Here is a 21803-nt window from a genome sequence, read left to right as displayed (position 1 = left end):
ATTTTAATTTTGACCACCTCTTTAAAACTATTTATTTATTAGTTCAAATAGGCAGTAAAACAGGAAAAACTGAAACGTCATCTGTGCTGTTGTATCAAATTTGATTGATCACGTCAGACCGCTTTCATGAAGTGTGAATATTCTTACAGTCCGTGAACGCCACGTGATATCACGCTTAAATGCGCCCACTGTGCTCCCTCCGGTCTACAAACGCTCAGATGGAGAGCAGCTTCAGCTGCAAGCTCTAAACTTCAGCGGGCATTGCTGTGTCTCTAAGGTCAGTACACTTTCCCTTGGTTTCCAGCCCGAGGTTTCTGAACTTTAGTCAATAACTAGAGAAAAGCATTTCTCCACACTTTTTAGGTTTTAAGCGGCTGCTTTGCAATTTGCGAAACGCGTGTTTGCCATTAGGTGATGTTATTTTTAGAAACACAGAACGGGTGAAAATAATCTACATTTATTCACTGACACGAAAACATCGGTATTTAGAGTATTATAAAGTTGTGTAAGTGTGTGTGGGTGTGTGTGGGTGTGTGTGTGTGGGGGGGGTGGGGGGGGGGTGGGGGGGGGGAGTCACACTTAACACCTTTAGTAACTATAGGTTTGTATGAACACAAATACACTAAAAATACTAAACTAAAAATACTTACATGTAGGAGTTTACTTGTGGATTAACTACTGTATTATTATTATTATTATTATTATTATTATTATTATTGCTACTACTGTGTAAACAGGAAGCTGGTCTGGGGTTACCTACTTCTGCATTTAGGTAGTTTTGGCCATAATACTGTACAACAATATAAGGCATAATTTATTTATAGGTATCTTTCAAGACATAAAAATAACAAAATAATTCTATAAATAACAAACTCACAAGTAAAGGTGATAAATTGCAAACGGTGCAACTTAACGGTGCAAACGGTGCAACTTAAAGTATGAGAAAATGCATCAGCATACGTAAATAAATACACTCACAGCATTTTACTGTCTGGAGCTGATTGAGTGCGAATTCATTTGAGCCAATTTACACAGTAAATCATAAGAACCTGATCAATACTGCTGGATTTTAGGGTCTGAAACTGAGAAACTGGGGGGGGGGAAATTATGTTTATTCAGCTGCCCATTTTTTAATAGAAATATTCATGCAGTCTGTTAGAGTTACATTGAAATTAAACAATTATGGTGTTATTGTTTAGTTTTGTCAGCGTTGAGTTCACAATGCCACAATTTTGTCCATGATATTATGCAGAAAGTTCACAGAGTTCCTCCTGCACCACTATGTCTGTAATAGGCTGATATTGGTCTGTAATGTGGGCCAGCACTGCGCAATATTGTGTCTTCATGCTAGCTGGTTTAGCCTCTAATGAAGGCATTAGTGTAGGTTGACCTTTAAAGGTTTTGGCCTGTAGTCCCAGTGTCAAACTAAGCAGCTGACGTTAGCTGCTGAGGGTCAACTCTTTGTGTGTGCCTTTAAATGAGTGACCGCTTCAGGGATGCTTTGAGTGTCAAAGCAGCAGCTACTGTATGGTAAAAGGCCTTTGCCACACACACGGACACCTGTCAGTAACAACAAAGCTCTCCAGCCTCCTCTTTTAGCTGCTTCAGAAAGCAAACACACGCTGTGCTTTGATGTTGCTGGGTACAGAGGGTCAGGTGGGAGGCTCGTTAGACTTTGTCCCCTCTCATGAAAGCTTTCTGAAAGGTCTCCAGCACCGGATCACTCGCACTTGACCTTCTTTGTACCACCATGAGTGGGTTTGAGGATGGGCAGGGGCTAAGGGGGGGTGGTGGCATTTGAGCAACAACGGGTGGTGGCACCTCAGATGCCAGCACACATTGCAGTGTGCGCTATGAGAAAGCACAATAAAGTAAAGTCTATTTATTCTGTATTTTGGTTGTTTGGAAGTAGATAAACATCAGCCGCACGAGTGCATCACAGAGATCTGACGGCTTCTGTTCGAAGACAAACCCAAAAGTGTGTTTGCGTTCTTATATGTGAGGGAAAATAGTTCCAAACAGTGATCGATGGGATTGGGGCAGCTTATTTTAACAATGAGCCCTGTGTTAGTCCTGTTTAAATCCACTTAGGTTTAGAGCGCTATTGCTCTGACAAAAAGAGGGCAATGCCTTTAAGATGTCATCATGGGCATCAGCTCAAAAGCTGTGCAGCATCTGCTATTTATTGAAGTCCATTGTGTTATTTTAGAAAGTATATTAAAGCAAATAACGTGTGTTTCATGAGCATCACACCACAGAGGTGTAGGAAACACAAACATCTTCAAGCTTGAAGCCTTGAGGTTGTTAAAATCAGCCTTTTTCTGACTGACCGACAGCATCAGCTCGTTCCAACTCTTTCAACGCTGCCACTTTTTCCTGCAATTTTCTTCTCAAAAGGAAACACATTCGATGATTTCTGCTTCATTGTCTATAAATTTCACAGCACTGGAGTTCAAGGTTTGCTCTTCTGGTTCAAAGAATGGGTTTAAGTTTGTAATGAGCTCCCCGGCTGCTTGTTATCGCTCGTCATGCAGATCAGTGTGCTTTAAAAAGAAAACTACAGGTGGGGGTAGGGGGTGCACACTTTATTTCCTTCACTCTTCTTTTATCAGTAAAACAACAACAACTGGCTCGCTGCACCTGCAGTTGCAGAAACAGACAGATTACTGGGTGATTCCGTTGCAGAATTACATTTCCTATTAACATGCTTCTTTTCAATCTAATACGACCCTGAATTTGCATTTTCAGTGTAGCACTGCCTGGAAGATTTTGCTGGTAGGTGACTGACTCATATCACCAGGCCAGTAATTGGAAATGTGGCATATGTAAATTTAATCAGATCAAGTCAACTTGGTTCTCATTTCAAATCTGAAGTAACACCTCACAAATAACTTTCACAGCTATCAAAACCAGCAAGAGATAGTGATAGAGAAGTTAAGAAGTACAAAACTCAGCAAAAACCTTATTTACGGTAGGTGTTATTAAAAGCAGGCTTTAGCTTTTAACAAAAATAATACATTTTGTTGATGAATTACAGTTATTTTTATAGTTAGTCCCCTATTTTTATGTGTCAAAGAAAAATCTGACTTAAAAGCAGCCTGTGTGGACCTTCATCGGTTCTTTATAAATTAAGCAAGTAAAATATGACCTGTATTTACACTATAACATGGGGTCAATGGAGCCGGTAATGCAAGTGAAACAGGCTGCAAAAGCAAAAGCATCCCTACTTCCACCATCACAGGTGGAGCTTCAACTTTACGAGTAGAAAAAAAAAAAATTTGGTAAAATTAAAAATACATTTTATTGGGATTTTTTAAAAATATTTTGTGCTTGGCAACACAAAAAAAAGACTAGAAGACCACAGAGACAGCAAGGATGGATGATCTCAGGATCCTTTCCACAGGGAAGAAAAAAATCATTCACAACACTCAGCCAAGAGCCGACCACTACTCTGGAATAAGCCCGATCATTATCCGAACGGCATTCTTATTTAACTGGAAGCAACACTTTATGATCTGAAACGATATCTGAAATGCATACCTTCCAAAGGCATTGGTCACAAGTGTTATTGATGATGACAGGAGACAGAAGCAGCCTGCTGAATTAGTGTCAAACCAACCCAGGAGCTTTTCTGCAGTGTCTACGGCCCCACTCACACGGGCCTGGAGACTGCTCGGTGACCCCCTGACAATCACCTGGTCGCTGGGTAAAAATGTCTTTGCCATTGTGGTTGCTGGTGAAATTGGTCACAAAGAGTGCGCTGCACCAAAAACATTCTTGTAATTGCACCGAGGTTTTTGGTACAGCTGTGTAAACTTCACGAAAACCAATTTCAGCTAGCCGGTTTGCTGGCAGCCTGCAGCAGCCACTCAGAAAATAACCTGTGGTTGGCAGGGAGTCACTGACAACTCTCTAGACCTACTCGACTGTGGATTTAACAGTCAATTTCAAATTGACTGCCATCACCTCGCCAACTGGTCGGGTAACAGTCATGTTTGCCTAGCAACCAGTGGTTGCCAACCGGTTTCTAGACCTGTGTGACTCAGGCCAATATCAGTCATTTGTTCTCAACCCAGCTAGGCTGCATTTCACTGAAGACAAGGCTAAAGGCCCCAGTATAACTGCTGTAATGGTCGCTCCTCTCACCGCAGTAACCGCGTTCCACAGTTGTATTTATACCCGCCGTTACACGCAGGAAGCCGCCCCAGTATTGTCCTCAACAATAGATGCCGCCACTCAGACAATATCCCCAATCAGCGCTGATGTAGGAGGAGAAGAAGTGAAAACCGGAAGCCAAGACTTTGTTTTTTCGACAAACTCTAAAGTTTGCAAACTGTTCCAACACCTCCCTCTGTATACCTGTATGTCTCTGAGCTTCTGTACTGGGACATAATTAAAATGACAGTAAAAACCATCATGATCGTACACTCGTATCTTCAATCCAGCTGTGGTGGCCGTGGTTACGAGAATCGAGAGGTGCACGACCAACGCCACAAAGACTGTCCTTCAACAGATGATGTCACGCCAAAATTGGCACGCAAAACCCACGAAAGGGAGAGCATAATTGGGCCATTAGACAGGAAGACCCAGAAAGCACCACAAAGGAGGAAACTCGTTCTGTGGTGATAGACTAAAGGCCACCATTCCCTGCAGAGTGTTATTGGCAAATATTAAAAATTGTGATTTTATTTATTTTTAATCTGTTCAGTTACATTTAAGCAACTGGAAATAAGTGACCTTGTATGGCTGTAATTTCTCAAAAGTTAAGGGAGTGCTTTTGTTGTATGACAGCTGCTTTCTAAATGATGCATTGCCATGACACCACCATAGAGTATCAGCTCATTACAACAAAAGCTTTTCATTTGTACAGTTCTGAGAAAACATTGTAAAACCTTTGGAACTGGAACTGGAATATTATCTGATGTTTATTTAAGTTACAGTTATATACAAACTCAATCTGACCACCCCAATAGTAAAAAAAACAGTTGAACTTTTAATGTGTGTGATAAACCCATCCAGTAATCTTTCACAGTCGTGCCTGGAAAAACCAAGTGAACCTCTGCTGCTAATTACCTTGACAAAAACAGCAGTGGGAGTTAAAAGTGGAGGTTATACAGGTGCCCCTCCCTGTAATTTACTGACTGTCTGTACTTTAAAGGAGTTCGAACCAGTCCTCAGTCACAACAACTTTCACTGGACCTCAGAAGAGAAGGATCACAAAGACAAGAGTAGCGCCACAACACCTGGAGACATTTCTGTGGCTAGATAACATCCTATAATTTTAAAAGACCACCTGGATATTTCACAACACTTCTAGGACACTTTTCTGTGGACAGAAAATCCCTGGAGGAAAAAAAAAAAAGTAAAAAGGACTCTGCACACACGTAACATGACCTCAGCTCAACTGTGAAGCGAGGTGGAGGGAGCAACATGGTTTCAGCTGCTTTCCTACCTCAGGGCTTGGATGGGTTTCAATCATTAGGAGAGCAAAGGAATTCAAAAAAATGTCGTTGGCAGGAGAGGTTTAGTGTTGCTGAACTAAACCAGTCACATAAAAGGGAGTGGTCCAGAAATGTGTCATCATTGTTGCCTAAGCCTCATAATCAGCTACAGAAAACGTCTGATTAAAGGTGTTTCTGGTAAAAAAAAAAAAAAAGGTTCTAGACATTACTAAATTCAGACGTTCACGTACTTTTTCCAGCTTGCACTTAAAGTTATTACATTATGTTCACGTATTATTCAGTTATTCAGTTATTATGTGTTTGCGTGTTTGACTGTTACTGCAACACCAATAAAGATCAGTAATCAGACCACATGTTATTTTATGTGGTCTAATAGAAAACTTCTCGCAACTGTAGGTTTAATGCAGATGTTCCAAGATCAGTGTACAGCTTGCTTTGATGCAGTCAGGTTAAAGCTTTACATTTCACATTTATATGATAATCTACATATAATTTCTAACCTAAATCTTCCAAACGCATCGCAAAGAAAACTTTCAGCTTCACGTCGCTTTCTCTGTCCTCCTCCCACCTTTTCAAAAAATTTAGAGCAGCAGGGTTTTGGGTCTGATTTTGTTTTTCAATCTCAAATTTGCTACAGCCCCACCTGTCAGGCTTCAAAAACAAAAAATTAAACCGCTCAGAAACAGGAAGTGTGGTTGCACTGATGTAACAGAGCACCGGAAGTCTAACTCCTCCTGCTTGAACGCAGCCTTTTACAACAGGTTCAACCTACACGAAAAACTGCGAGGGAGGGCTGCTGCTCTGCACATTTCAAAAGTTTGAATCTGTGATGTTAGGATTGTGTGGGAGTGTGTGAACGTAAGTGCTGGCATGCACTTGTGATACTAACATCAGGGCCAAGGATATACAGACGAAGCACCGAATGTTACTGTGTGTATAGGGACAGAACTACTTATCAAAACATGCTACATTAAATTAAAAAATGAAGTCTAACCTTCACATCTTTCAGGCTTATTCAAATTGAGACTCTATAAAGTTTTCATAAACGTATTAAAAACACAAGTATGACTGTGTCCTAGTTTCACATGCTTAGCATTATCAGTATTATAGTTCTCAGTATGTAAGAGTTCGGAAAAAAAATGGCAACTTGAAGTAAAATGAAGATTATTCTCAAAAAGGATGAAAGAAATCAAAATTTATGTAGTAACAGCTCAAAAAAAGTAAGTGTTTAGATCGTAATGATTTCTACCCAATGGTCTATGATTCAGAAACTGCTGTATGTGTGATAGAGAAAACTGTCAGGGATTAACATGTGGAATAACTGCTGGGTTTCTTCACCCTGTGTGATACCACGCTGACTAGTTCAGTGGTTTAAATGGAAATTTAATGGTATAAGTAATGGAATCTATACAGCCACTCAAACCAACGTAATGTGAACAAACCAAGCAGTCAGCACAAGTTCAAAGAGGCCACAACATTTCCGAGAGTAAAGTTATACTTGGTTTACTAAAAGTGCGCAGTATTTTAGTACCTGGTAAATCCGTTTTGTTTTTTGTTGTTGTTTTGTTTTTTTAAGAAATGGCTCATGAAATACTGTAATTGTGGCTTCTGAACTGCCAAATAGCTTGACATTTTGTGCATGACAAATTTATATTTTTGTTTCCCTCCATGATTGTAAGCCTAATGTTTATTCTCCTTTTAGTTCTAACTGTCTGGGGAATATATATCTTTAGCTTCAGCATTATACTTTTATAATGCACAGACTTTGGGGGTGTAAATTTTCCCAGAAACTGGCTGCTTATTTAATATTTTGCAATGGGAGTATTTTTACAAAAATGCACAATGGGGGGCACCGACGGAGGGGGCTTCACGCTGGGAGTACCTGGAGTTTGGAAGAGTGTATTTGCGACAACAGCCACTTACTCAAAAGGCAAGTTAACATGGCTTGGCATTAGCATGTGGTATGAGCCAAGGTAGCTGCATGCCAGTAAACTGTGTTCGCATAGAGTAGCATTGTATCAAACATACCTCTAACATGCACTATTAAAAAGCTTTAATTTTTTTGTGTTGACTTTCACGTCTATTTTATTTATAGCCTAGCACTAGAGACGTGAAGGATGCCCACCTTGGTTTAAAACTAAAACTGTATTCATTACAGCTATCCGCTGACAGTGGGGGAGGGGCGGGTCAAACAGAGCAACCAAACAGAGAAAGCCCTCTTACAGAGAAAGCCCTCACGCTTTCAGCTGTTTTTATGTACAGTTTTTGAATCCTCCACCTGATGATGCCGGTCAGGTGTTAAGTTTGTAGTCCAGTGTGGTATTTAAGGTCTGTGCTGAAAGCGATCAGCAGATGTGACCAAAGTACAAAACATTGGACAAAAGTTGCCTCTTAAAACAAGGCGATAAGGTGAAAGATGCAAAAATGCCTTACTGTCGAGCTGAATGATAATTATATGATACACGGTTGATTAGAAATCAAACATTTTTTTGATTTGTTGAGTTAAAAGGACCCAACAGGAATGGATGTACCATCTCTTCCATGTTGTCATTACTGTCCTACATCATACATAGCAGAAATTGATTTTGATCTTCAGTGGTCGGACCTGTGAAACTGCATGATAAACCTGTTAAATTACAGAAAAAGTTATGACTGTTCACAGACTGTTATAAAATACAATGTTTTTGTTATTTTAATGCTGGTATTTAATTTTTTATTTTTTTTTACTTTTTGGGTGTAGTATGATTGGCAATAGAGGTGGGCACTCTTTATAAGAGGGAAAATTTATGAAAATGTCAATTAAAAGTTCAAAATTTTTACTGGTTCACATTTCTAAATCTGTCCAATGTCATCATTGGGCTGATTTCGGACCCCGGGCTAAGCTTCCGTTAGGTAGTTTGATTTGTTCATCTCAAATTCTAATTCTGCATGAAACACCTCGTGCTTTTATTTTGGGAGCTAAAAAGTTAAAAAATTCTCTCTGTTAAGATGTTGAACTATGCTGACGCAGTGTACACAAGTTCACATGACGCTACTTAAGGACAGTAAGCTTTACAGTAAAGAAGGTGACACGTGCCCGTTTCTGATGATGAATATTGCAGACTCAGGCGCATGCTGTCATATATTCCACATCTGCGTTTAGTATTTCAGCTCTATTAATAGTCCCTGTCTTCTCTCCACCACTAGGACTGACATTGACACACAAACACACACACAGAGCTCTTCAGCAGGACTCAAATGTCACATCAGCCTTGACCAAGTCGAAGACACTGCAGCGGTCGGAGGAAGTGATTTATAGGTGTGTAACTGTGATTATTGGCATGGCTGATTGCATAAAGCAAAGAGATTATTTGTTTACAAGCCCTAAAGTTATGAGAGGTTGGGGTATTTTTTAGGTGCAGTTAGGTTCAGCAGGCTGCTTTTTTTTCATTGCTCGCAGTGCTTTATGTGTGAAACTCTGCAAAGCATGGCAGATGCATTCCTGTCCTCTCATTAAATGTTTGGTTTGAGACATTTTATCAGGGGGAGAGTGTACGAGAAGAAGTTTTGTTGTTGATTTGATTTTAAAACTTGCTGTAACAGCCAGTTGGAGCAGATAAAAGTTACATGTTTGCAGGGAAAGAGCTTGTGGTTACGGCGTCACGGGTGATGAAATGTCTGTCTCTCTCTCTTCCTTTTTACAGGTTCTTTAAAGTGTCAGGGGTGGAAAGAAAAAACTCCCTGCCTCCTCCCCTCTGCTAGCCCATCTTTCCTGTGGAGGAAGAGGGGCAGTCGGTGCGTGCTGCAGTGGAGGAGAGGTGGTTCACAGCAGTGCACGAGCTCTCAAAGCTCACAAATCTCATCTATTTCTCATCTATTCAAACTAAGAGGACTTCATCCGGAGCGCATCTGTGGAGGCTGTTTGGATATTTGTGCAGCGGTCAGACGGTAAAAGTCTGCAGACATGTCGCCTTTCCTGCGGATCGGATTTTCCCACTTTGAGATTGATCCAGGTCTGGCTTATCATGAGGAGGTGCTGAACCCATACTGTGCTGTTTATATGAAGGAGGCCGTTGACACAGGTTAGTGACTATAAATAATGATCATTTTAATTTGAGTCCATTCAATCAAGTGAAAGTTGAGCATTTAATTGAACAGTGGTTACAGACACTGGAATTGTGGATCCACAAGACCCTGACTGTAACCCACTGAGGTCTAAGTGGTCATTGGTGACCACCCCAAACCCTTTTTCTGCCCCTTGATGGCCAAAATTGGAAGAGCAACTTTTAAAAAGGACAAAAATGACATAATCTGATAGCACAGTGTTGGATTTAGGGTTAGGATTAAAGTCATCGATGACAGCTTAAACTTCAGAGGGTTAAATTACACAGTGAGGTGGAACATTTTGGCATGTGTAATTATGTTTTGGTTTTGGCGATTGCATCATCTTTGTTTGTTTGGGTGTTTTTTCGTAGCCACACAAGCTCAGAATTGATTCAGTAATTTAGCTATTGATCCAGAAAAATACCAAACTTTTACTGCTTTTATGTTCACAAATGTGACTTTGTTTCTTTTCTTTGACACGTATGATTGTAAAACTGTTCGCTTTAGATTTCTAACAAACAAGCAGTTTGAAGACATTATCTTTACATGTGGTTGACATAATCCTTTCTTTTTTAACTTTTTGAAATATTAGATATTTATATATAGGAATCAACTTCAGTAATAATCTCTGTGCATGTTTCCACAAAAACAAGTTTGGAACAGAATCCAATTATTTTCAACTCATTTTAACTTTGAATTTTGCAGAAATACCATAAAGACTAAATGCTAAAAAATGTTAATTTCATTAAAAATCTATCCTCATTTCGCTTCAGATACCGTGGGAACATGGGCTTGGTTACCATTGTGCAATGTTGCTCACCACTTTTAACAGCAACACTGTGAGTGTAAGTGTTTGAGGCCTAGGGAGAGCAGTCGTTGCAGTGCTGAAAGTGTTATAAGCTTGGTGTAGGTTTTAAGATGATCAGCAGCCTCGCTTTGGCTATTTTTTTAGTTTCAAAAACTGGTGAAATCTGAGGTCTGAGCTGCGGGCCCCCCAGCTTACACCGGGACTCTTTTACATGCTGCTGTGCACACTGATGCAAAATGTGATTTGGCACCATCTTACTGAATCTCCTCGAGAAACAAATGGTGTCACGATGGCAGCGTGTGTTGATGGTTCATCATTAGCGCTGCCTTCACAAATGTTCAGAACTAAATGTTACCCAGGCTGCAAGCAACTATGCTCCTCTTTATCTTCACTGACACAGACTTTTTAACTGAACAAGCCTTCAGCTCTGAAGACACGGATATCTGTGATTTTCATGAATTCAAATTTCTAATCAGTCTGATGACAAGAAAGGTTTTTCCAGTCGCCTCAGTCCATCCTTAACGAGCTCGTGTCCAGAGAAAGTGATCTGGAATTTCAGGATCTTGTTGTAGTTTAATTTGTTTGTGTGGCAGAGTTAAAAATAAAGAGCTCCTGAGCCCAAGCAGTGATTTCCACTACATGGTCATGCTGTTTATATATTTACCATATATAATGAAATTCTTAGTTTTTTTAAACATTCAGTTTTTTCCTTCTTAAAGACTCTTAAATACCTCTCTGGTATCTTTTTTCATAAAAGAGAACACACAACTCCCATCCTCGCTTCACTCCATTGGCTGCCTGTATATCTTAGAGTTCATTTTAAAATTCTCATGTTTGTTTTTAAATGTTTAAACGGTCTTGGCCCAACTTACCTCTCTGAGCTTCTGCATCTTTACTCACCCCCAGGTCTCTCAGGTCAGCTGACAAGCTGCTCCTGGAGGTACCCAGGTCCAAGAGAAAGCTCAGAGGGGACAGGGCCTTCTCTATTGCTGCTCCTAATCTCTGGAACAATCTGCCCCTGCGCTTTAGAGAGGCCCCTTCACTGTCCACTTTTAAAACAAGTCTTAAAATCCATTTTTACTCTTTGGCATATGACACAGTATGACCCTGATTTTATTGTTTTACAGGTAATTCTAATGATCATTTTATACTATTTTATTTTTTCCTATTTGTGCTAATTTATTATTTTAAATGTCATTTTAATTATCATCAATTATCATTAATTTTTGTTTAATTTTTATCTTTATTTTATTTTTTTTAACTTATTCAATGTATCATTTCTGGCATGTCAAGTGTACAACACTGTGTGTTCATCTGGGAGTTGTTCTGAAAGTGCTATATAAATAAATTGCCTGCTTATATGCAACTAAATCTTAACCTGATCAGGAAAGTCAAGCGTTTACGTGACTTTTCTGGTCTGTATGCTGCTTACATTCAAATCGTAAGGATGACATTTCTTTTTATATGTCATCTTTGTATTATTCTAGCTCACATGTGGGTCATTCCATCTCACATTAGCATAGACTGACATTTTTGGATGCGTCTGTCCCAAATTACAGATCTTGGTTCATTTGGATGGGAACAAAAATCAGGGAATAGAGTTTTTTTAAAAATTCATGTTCACACATGTTAATCAAAGGGGTAAAAGTGGGTTGACAAACCTTTTTCTTTTTAATATATGTTGTGTAACATATTTGGTAAATGAAGCTCAAGTTTCAGAGCACTCATTAAACATCTGCAGACTTTTTTAAATGCAAATCTGAGACGGTCATGTTGAAGGCCCACGTTGATTTGCGATGGACTGACCCCTTTAGAATTTAAACATCTTATAAATCACTCATTCTCACTAAGTATATTATTTAATATTATTTAATATTTCACAGCATCGCAGCCCTTCTGTAGACAGCGTTGCCATAAAAACCCACACTATGCTCACTGGGTTTTTACCAGAAAAAAGAAAGAAAGAAAGGTTTTCCATGCAGCACAGGAAGTGATGCTCAGGAAGTTTTCAGTGAAGCAACAACAGTGTGTGTTGGGAACAGAAAATGTCGACTGTGACTGTGGTAGTAGGTTACAGCGTAGAACGCTTCACTGATTATCTGTAACTGTTTTCATAGTGAATCAGCTATGTTTACTTTCACTTTGAAGGACGCTGACATACAGTTCCAGTAAGTCTTTCCGGCTAAGTCTGCAGAATCTGAGGTATTGGATGGCTCATATAGCAGGAATGTTACATGTTCAAGGACTCAACAACATTTTTAAATAATAGAAATGTTAATGGGCTGATACAGTAAGCCCAGTATGCCCTTTTTTTAAGCTCTCTTTTGGGTTGTTGATTCACATCCAGTGTCACAACTGTGGGAAACTTCCCAGCGTGATAAAGCCTCACAGCAGAAATCTTAGTTCTGCATCTGGCTAAGTTTAACCACTGCTGAGTATGAGTGCAGGATAAAGTTAAACACAGTGTGTGACTGAGAGGAAAGAGGAGGGTCCTTATGTTTCTTTTCCTCTTCAATGTAACCGCAACGCTCGTCCTACAGGGTAGCAGAGCGACACTCTGTGTGTGTGTTTCACTTACACTTTCACCAGGGAACTAAATGTAATTTAGTTTCGTTTCACTTTACTTTGGATTAAAAGTATATATTTTTAATGCATGAGTCATAACATTGTGAAGAAGCAAAGAGTGGACGCGTCATTGATCTTATGATGTGCTTAAACTGAAATACTCACATAAAGTGAAGACATCCACTACTTCATCACAAAGAGTACCCTTAAAAGGGAAAAGCCGTTTATTACGTTAAACAGTGTTCCAGTGTTTATGAGGAGCATATGCTCACTGGCAGCGTGAAATGAAGAGCTGATTAAAAATTTAAAAAAACAGTATATAGCTCCCATCAGGCCCTTTTTGGCTCACTGTGACTTATTTCATCTTCAAATAACAGTGACTGAAGTCGAGTGTGTTCAGGCTCTCTTTAGGTTTCTCCGTTTTCGACTCTGCCAAGCACAGCAAGTCGTCCACAAGTGCAACACTTTAAAGCCGCATGATTTTCTGTTCTTACAGTACTGTTTTTTCAAAAGTAGCGTTGGCATGATGGTATACATGGCTGTGCCAAATAACTCGTGTCTGTTCCTGTATAATGAAGTTTATAAGGCTTCAAATGATTCCACTTTTAGATTTCTTCTTAATTTAGTCTGGAAAAGTTAAAATATATTATCAGTAGCATTTATACTTATAGAGACACAGATACAAAATGTGTATCTGCACTAAGTAAAATCCTTTCTTACTTTCAAAATAAGGCCAGCATGTTCTGTACATGTAAAAACAGTATGAGAAATCCAGTCATGTGTCTCTCCGCACTCCGCATCGAAGCAGAACGGTAAATACCATAGACTGTATATGAAAGATGGTTGGCAGAGCATTTGAACTGTGCCTACTTCTGCTCCAAAACCAGCATGGTTCACCAAACTTTTCAGATTAGAGGATGGTGTCCCATGCTCTCCAGTCTAATTAACAAGGCACATATATAGACTGTACAGTTGTATCAGTAAACTGCAGAGATGTGCATACATGCTAGTTAGTGCTAAGTCACATCAATAAAAAAAAAAAAAACTTAATCATTAGGTGGTTGCAAGTACAAGACTATCAGAAAAATCCTTTGGCTCTCTTGATTTAAGCCCTTATTTAATTCTTATATGAACTATGTATGGTCTCAATCGCTGCTTTTAAGTCTTGCTGAACACAACAAGAGTACGAGTTAGGGTAGGCCCTAAGATCACTGGAAGCAAGATGCAGTGGCTACGTCCATTTTTTATATACAGTCTGTGATTATGGTAATTGAGGAGAATTTCTCATATCACTGATGTGTTTTCAAAAGGCCTGGACAACAATAGGACTCTGTGGCATAGATATCAGTTCTTGGAAGCACAGACAGTACTGGTTAGTTAAATCAGCTCATTGTTGGTTTTGCTTTTCACGAACTACGCTGACAGCGAGACATGTATTCATGAAAACTCAACAGGTCATTCAAACAGCGAATCATTTTTAGTGAATTCCACTTTAGAATTTTATTCAAATGAGGCAAACCTGATGAGCCGGGGATCTGAAGCTCAAACACAGCAGACAGATTTGCTTTATTGGATGGATTTCTTTCTCATTGTCCCATTCAGTGTTTCTGTGCGTTTTTACCGACAGTATATACAGAGAGGGAAATGTAAGCCCCTTCAAAAGAGCGAAGACATGAGAGCACAAACTCTAAATAGCACTTTGTGCTTTTTCAAAGAACACAGACTGACAACTGCATGGAGCCAAAACATCACCATGCACTTTGCTTAATGCTGCAAGGAAACCTTTAAAATAAAAAAGACACCGTCTGATAAATCCTGTGCGTCTGGGGAGACAAACACACATTTTCCTCTCTTTGTGCTTTAATCAGCTCTGACAGCAGCTGGCAAAGGCGATGGACAGAAAGGCAATGAGCCGATGAGATGGAGAAGGCAGCGGCTCACTTTGGGAGTAAAAAGCTTAGAGGGCTTTATTGTTGAAGCAGCAGGATAGCATGTGGCTGTTATGTAAGTGGATATATGGGATGTTATTGCAGAGAAAAATCAGCAGATGTGAATTACAAAGGCTTTCTTTCCCTCCCGGCCATATGATGCAATTGAAAATCTGTCAACATTCAGAGTGAATGGTAGATGGTCTGTATTTGTATAGTGCTTTACTTGGTCCTAAGGACCCCAAAGCGCTTTACACTATACACAATCATCCACCCATTCACACACACATTCACACACTGGTGATGGCAAGCTACACTGTAGCCACAGCCGCCCTGGGGCGCACTGACAGAGGCAAGGCTGCCGGACACTGGCGCCACCGGGCCCTCTGAATGATGATATAATCTGCTTGCTGGGTGGTCAAATATTCAAACATAGTGCAATGTCTAACAGCACTAACAAGCACATGGGATCAAAGACCGTCATGAATCTGGCTTTAAAGAGCAGCTTGATACATAAACAAATAAATAACACAAATTTTCTGTTTTTTCGCTGTCTACTGTAGAAACTTGTGATTTTTCGCAGTGGGCTCAAAGTTTTTTTTTTTTTTTAAAAAGTCAATTAACTAGAATTTTATAATTAAAGGGCAGAATGTGCAATTAACTTTTGATGAGTTTTTTTTCTGTAATGTTAGACATTTATTTTTTTCCAATTCAAGCTCAAAATCCCTCTTTTTCAATCATGTAGAAAAACTGAGATGTAATGTTTAAATTGCACTTTTTCTTATAATTAAATATCTCAGGAATAAAATATGTAGTTAAATCTCTCTACACTGACAAATAGAAGAGTTTTAATTGTCCAGACCACTTAAGATTAACTTATTAATTTGCTTTTTCAGTGTCTGTAATGGTTAAAAAACAGCCAAAAACAGCAGTGTTTTCTTTTCTTTGTGGTATTTTCACATTTGTTATGGGACAAAATCTACAGAGCTTGTGATTTTGTGATGACATTTTCTCTAGTGGTCGAAGTGTAGGTAGCAAAAGACAGGTTAACCCGTCCTTGACACGCAATGTCATCATTCCCAGCAGCTGTTCTAAAGTGCTGCAGGCATGACTTTTATTTTGTAGGTCAAACTGGAAGTTAGCATCACCCCACTTCCTCGGCTAAAAGCTAATGAGATTTGAGCAAGATAGCCTCGATGAACAGGTGTCTCATTTATGTTTTTTGAAGCATGAATGCAATTGCAAGAAGCAAAACACTAACAGTGGGCTGTAAACAAAAGTTTACAGCCCACTGTAAAGTTCCCATGTTCACCTACGTGACAGTAAATTTTCCCAACAACTTCATCAGAACCATTTAGCCACTTGTTAGCAACCACATTTTGTGGGACTTCACCGACTAGCTTCAAAGATAATGAGTGGGGTACTTCATAAGAGGCTGCAGAACAAATCATGTAAAACATGTAATAACCAGAGACTGTATTTCAGTCTTCTAGCTAAATATATATATATATATACATTGTGATGTTGTAAGTAATTCATAGCAAATAATGCTATCTCAGTTCTGGATGTTTAGGAGTTATGCTTGTGGTACTCTTGGATAAAAGCCAGACTTTGGAAAACTGTATGCCACACAATATTTTAAAAGTAAGAGTTGATCAAATGTCACATCATGAGCAAATGGATAAAAAAAAAGTCTGTCACCTGGCAGACATCTACCTAATGCTTTCCACCTTTCTTATTCTCATTCTCAGAAACATGCAGCCACTTATTCCAATTGAAAATGTAGGTGTTTGCAAAATCTACAAATAACAAATTTTTCATTTTGAAAATGAAGCTGAGCAATACACCAACAGCTGAGCGCTGTTTGCTTTTTGTCTGCTCAAACAAGAGTAAATGTAGTCAGCATTTCTGGAAGCAGGACAGCGCGTGGAGGATAGAGTCGAAATATCCTTAAGAGTGTGTATAGAAGTGTGCTTCATGTATCTGTTTCTTTAATAGTTTCTCCACAACACTGGAGCTCTGTGGTGTGAACTATGAAGTGATTTCTGCTGTCAAAAAGACTTCTGTGCAGTGAAATAAGAGTCAATTTTATCTCATGTCCTGCCTATAAAGAAGTGGCCTTTATTTCTTTTCTTTTTTTTCTTTACAGAGAAGGGTCAAGTGTACAAGCAGAAGAAGCCCACCATGTATCCACCCTGGAGCACCACATTCGATGCCCACGTCCACCGCGGGCGCATCATGCATGTGATGGTAAAAGACCGGACAGCCGAGCTCAAGTCTGAGGCCACGGTAGCTCTGGACTCGCTGGCAACGCGGTGCAAAAAGGAGAACGGCAAGCTGGAGATTTGGGTTAGTGCATCAGGATGGATTGATGCGTGTGCTTGTTTGAAGTGACAGACCAGCTGTTTAGTTACGCAAGCAAAAAGAAATCCAGATGTGCAGATGCGTTTAAAGGGGTAATCCTCCTTTAAATTATTAAAAAATAACAGGTTTTTTTTGTAATAAGCATCATCATATGCACTGAAATCAAAACACTAACTGCTTTTAGATCATAGCAAAAGAAGCCTCGGTTAAATTAATTACTTTAATGATGGCTCTAATCCACGTCCTAGTAAGCAAAGTCAATGAGCCAGTGCACACAACACCATCAACAAGCAACATCTGTGCTTCTCCTGCTGTGACCGTTTCAACGTACTGAGAACAAAGTTGTCCCATATTTTCATGGTAACTCATTTAGATTATTTTATATCATGTCTACACAGAAAGCCAAACAAGAAAATATTTTTATTTCTGTTTTATTACAACCGTTATTTTCTTATGATATGAAACACAGATTGTCCTACAATCAACACCCAGCACAACTTTAGTGTTTTTAACTAATTACCACAGATATTATTACATTTTTATTAACCTTTCTGGATCATATTATGATTGTGACATAGTTATTGGCGTCATAACTGCTCTCAATATGAGAAAAGAAGGCTACATCACAATGGTATCATTATAAGAAATAACCCCTTATCATGCAGCAAAATCCAGCTTCTTTTATGGAAGAAATTAACAGGTTTAATCTCTTGGGAAATGTTTACAGGTTTCTACTGTAGACTATATATAGACTATATGACTGATATAATCCACCGTCACATTATCCGTTAGTTCCTGAATGCTGCTTTTTGTTAGCTTTGTGTTTGGGTCATCGATGAGTTGTTTTGGGGGGGTTGTTGGAAGTTGATGTTTTTTGGTGAAATCAGTTGAAAAGAGTCTCCTTGGGTTTCAGTTGCTAGCAGACTGGCACAGTCATCCATAGTCTGCATGGACGACACCAACTTGTCTGCAAACACTTGCTAACTAATCACTGAGTAGTAGAGAAACCTGAAAAAAACCCAAATGAAGACTGTTCACCTTCAAAGTAAAAGTTGATTCATATTGCAAAAACCAACATGGTTCAAAGGGGTGCAGTCTTTACTTTGAACGTGAATGGTCTCAGTTTCTGGTTTGCATCACACTCTTCAAAGTTTAGCAACAGTGTACAGAGAAGCCACCAAACGTTGAGCACTGCTGCAATCTACTAGTGGCCAATATAAACACAAAATGTACCTTGCTGTGACCAATTTTACCTAGCAACAGCAGCCAAACTCTTACAACAACTGGTTGAATTTTTCACTACTTGGTTGCTGAGAGGTCATGTAATTGACGCTTAAGTGGGATTAATATGAATTATAATTTTTCACCAAACAAAACTTTGCTGGATTTTTTGTACCACACAGCAAGCCATGTTATTTGTGAGATAGTTTTATTTCATTTCCCCAATTGCATCAACCTGAATTCGCTGAGGTGTGGCCTGGGACGCCAAAGTCACCATGCTGTTGACACGCACTTGTCATTCAAAGATGCTGCACCCCAAAGTTTAAGATTTAATAGCATCCAAATGACTGAGTTATAAAAAAGAAGTCACCATCTGTGCAGTTTTTATAAAGAAAGAAACCATCAATAGATAACAACCTATGGGGACTGGCTCACTTTTGGAGTGAGCCTCAAGTGGCCATTAGAGGAACCGCTTAGGTGTTTGTTTTTTGTTTTTGTTCTTTTTACATACGTGTGTCTTTTTTTCCCCAAGGTTGCTGCTTGATTTTCCCTCAGACTTGTATCCAAAAAGACTCTTTTTAGCTTAGCTGAGTACTACATCTGCCAACCAAAGGAAGCGTGAAGAACTAACATTACAGCTCAGCCGAGGCAGGACTTCATTAATGTCTTCATCTCGTCACAGCTGTCACAAGCATGATACTTTTTTTCACGGGTAGATGCATCTTGTACTTCTGTAGTTAAGTAGAAAGAAAATAGTTCCTCCAAGAAACTGTCCAACATAAGATTTGCTGATTGTTTTGGGGCCATGGATTTGGGCTAAGCTGTTCTTTTAATTAGATGCAGGTCATTCGGTGAAATCTGCTGAGTTTTTTAAGACTTTTGTTTTTGTTAGAGAGAGCAAGAGATCACTTCCTGGACAGACTCGGTTGTGAGTGGCACTACACAACATTTCACGGCATGATCTCTTAAACCAAACTAATCAAATACGCTCCTTCAGCCTGTTCTTTATGCGTGTGTGTTGTTCCCAGACTGTCTGCATGTGTCACTGCCTCTAAGGAGGATGACGTATATGCATCATCCTCCGGAATTCACATCCTTCCCTTTTCATTTTGTCATTTTCTCATGAATTTCTTTCCTAAAATATCTCTTTTTGTGTGTTTCTGTCTCCCTTTGTTCTTCTTTTGTTTCTTTTTCTCTCAGTTGGAGCTGAAGCCGCAGGGACGCATGCTCATGGAGGCTAGATATTATCTGGAGAAAAGTGGTGAGTGAATCAGACCTTCAAACCTCAGCTTGCTGCCCCTCAGTAGTTATTTACTGAATTCGCAGCCAAATAAGAAGAACTGCCTCACAAAAGTCGGATAAAATTGCAGCGAGAGCCACTTGTTCTTATGTGGTTTACATAATTGTCTCTGGCACACACACAGTGCTGTAGTCTCAGGAAGCAGCCTAACAGCAACTCCTCTGGTGTTGTGCACTAACAAGACAGGACGGAGAAACCAGAAGCACAAAGGACAAGCTTTAGAAGTGTTGCTTAGTATTGTTGCCTGTGGGTTTAATGCTTAAACTCAGATTTACGTGTGGCATGGTTCGACTGTGTAGAAAGATTTAAACACGGGAAGAAAAACCATTTCACCCCTTAAAGTCCAGGGATTTCAAAATCTGACTAATTTATACCTCACCCCTGGGGCAATTAGTGCCCGCTTGTCAAAACCGCTAGTGTGGTTTGTTTACACAACCTGTCCTTAAGCGTCTGGCCCGACACACTGGATTATATCAGCTGTGGCGAGTATGGTCACTACTAGCTCATCTTTTGTCAGTAAGCGGGGTGTGAAGAGACCCATTTTAAATCGTGACCTTTTCCTGACTCTAGTTTTTAGATTCTGAATCTAACAGGTGAGTGAAAGTAAAAAAGGTTTTACATAGTCAGTTGTCTGTCGTCACAGAGACAGTGTGTTCAAACTGCGTGACAACTAATGACTTAACAGGCTCGGTGCTTATAGATGCCCACATCTGTATTATGCAGGGTTTAAAATGGGAATCCCTTTAAATGATGGTTAATTCTAGCTAATAAGCAACCTAGTGCATGAAATTAATGGCATCTCAGAACCACTTACATCTAAAGGTCATGGTTTGTGTTATCCCTGTGATGCCTTCATAGTGGAGAGGCAAAGTTGTGGTTGCAGTATCAAAGAATCTCACTAGTGGCAGAAGAAGCAGAGCAGTGAGCATTAATGGAGTTTGCGACTTTTCAAACAGCTCAACAAATATCCGCCGATAAACTGTTTTTGTGCAGTTTTCCACACAGCAATGTGTCTGTAAGCTAAAGACAGCGATGCTTTACTTCCTAGAGAGAGAAAAAAAATTTATGTGCAACACTGAAGGAAGGAAAAGCATATAAGAAAGAGAGGAAGGAAGAGTAAGATACAAGATTATTTTCAGAAATGGGGACTGCTCAGCAAGTGAAAGTTTATAAATGGGAAATGTAAATCCTGCATGATTGATGGAGACCGTACCAGATTCAAATATAATGAGATACTGGATGTATTAATCATGTGCTGCTGAATTTTGTTTTCATTAAAAAAAAATTGAAGTTTCTTGCAGAAGAAGTTCTATTCTACTATTTTTTTGTTATTCAGTGGTTGCATGGAAACTGTTTAGTGCACGCTACACGTGTTAGTTTGTGGTATTGTGGTAAAGTTTGCAATGATGCACTATGTTGGACTGGTTACATTAAGGGTAGCAGATGTCAAGCTGTATTTAAGCTGATTAGATTCAGTCTCTGAACTCTACAGTTTATACAGTCTTGTGCAAACTTTTTGAGCCACCCCACATTTCTTGATATTTTCCAACAAGCCAAACTTTTTGTGATTTTTAAAATTGTTTTGAGTGATTGATCTGTAGTATTTCTGAAGGTCTTCCAAAGTTTGTCTTTAGCTCTTTTTCAGTCCAATCCTTGTAACTTAACCATGCAGTACCACCTGGAAAGTGTCTGATTGGCAACAGCTTCATTTTTCAGCATGGCAATAGTCCCTAACACACTGCCAATGCAGTAAAAGCACACCTGCATAAAAAAACAGACAAAGGAAAACTAAGGAATACCAAAACATGGACCTTCACGCTTGTTAACATTTTAAAAACTGTTTTCCTATTACACTGTGTTGCCATGTAGGTTTACACACATTTCAGTAAATCTCTACACCTATTTCCCGTTTTCATAGCAAAATATACAAAATGAAAGATGGCTCCAGACTGCTGCACGAGCTCACTCATCTCTACGGGCTGGAAATCAGCCATATAGCTTCTGTAACATCTGCTTATATCTTGTTGAATTCAGTTGGTTATATCCACAAAGAGCATTGAGTTTGGGTGTAG

General features: G+C 39.4%; 1 protein-coding gene across 3 annotated transcripts in view; it reads left to right on the top strand.

Annotated features, from left to right (window-relative positions):
* The first annotated feature begins 215 nt into the window (after positions 1–215).
* Positions 216–21803, top strand: part of prkcq (protein kinase C, theta) — a 32599-nt gene continuing 11011 nt past the window's right edge. Inside the window, exons 1-5 of one of the 3 annotated variants that reach the window (XM_006780917.3) lie at positions 216–277; positions 8649–8760; positions 9146–9523; positions 16996–17195; positions 19632–19692. In XM_006780917.3, coding sequence (XP_006780980.2) covers positions 9406–9523; positions 16996–17195; positions 19632–19692 — 379 coding nt within the window. In that variant the 5' untranslated portion in view covers positions 216–277; positions 8649–8760; positions 9146–9405. Of the gene's footprint in view, positions 278–7122; positions 7393–8648; positions 8761–9145; positions 9524–16995; positions 17196–19631; positions 19693–21803 lie in introns of those variants that run through there. The other 2 variants (XM_087830442.1, XM_087830443.1) reach the window with 2 other exon arrangements.

This window comes from Neolamprologus brichardi, chromosome 17 (genome assembly GCF_056152115.1).
Source record: "Neolamprologus brichardi isolate AB-2024 chromosome 17, ASM5615211v1, whole genome shotgun sequence".
Taxonomy (NCBI): domain Eukaryota; kingdom Metazoa; phylum Chordata; class Actinopteri; order Cichliformes; family Cichlidae; genus Neolamprologus; species Neolamprologus brichardi.
This window is presented reverse-complemented; position numbering and strand designations above follow the sequence as displayed.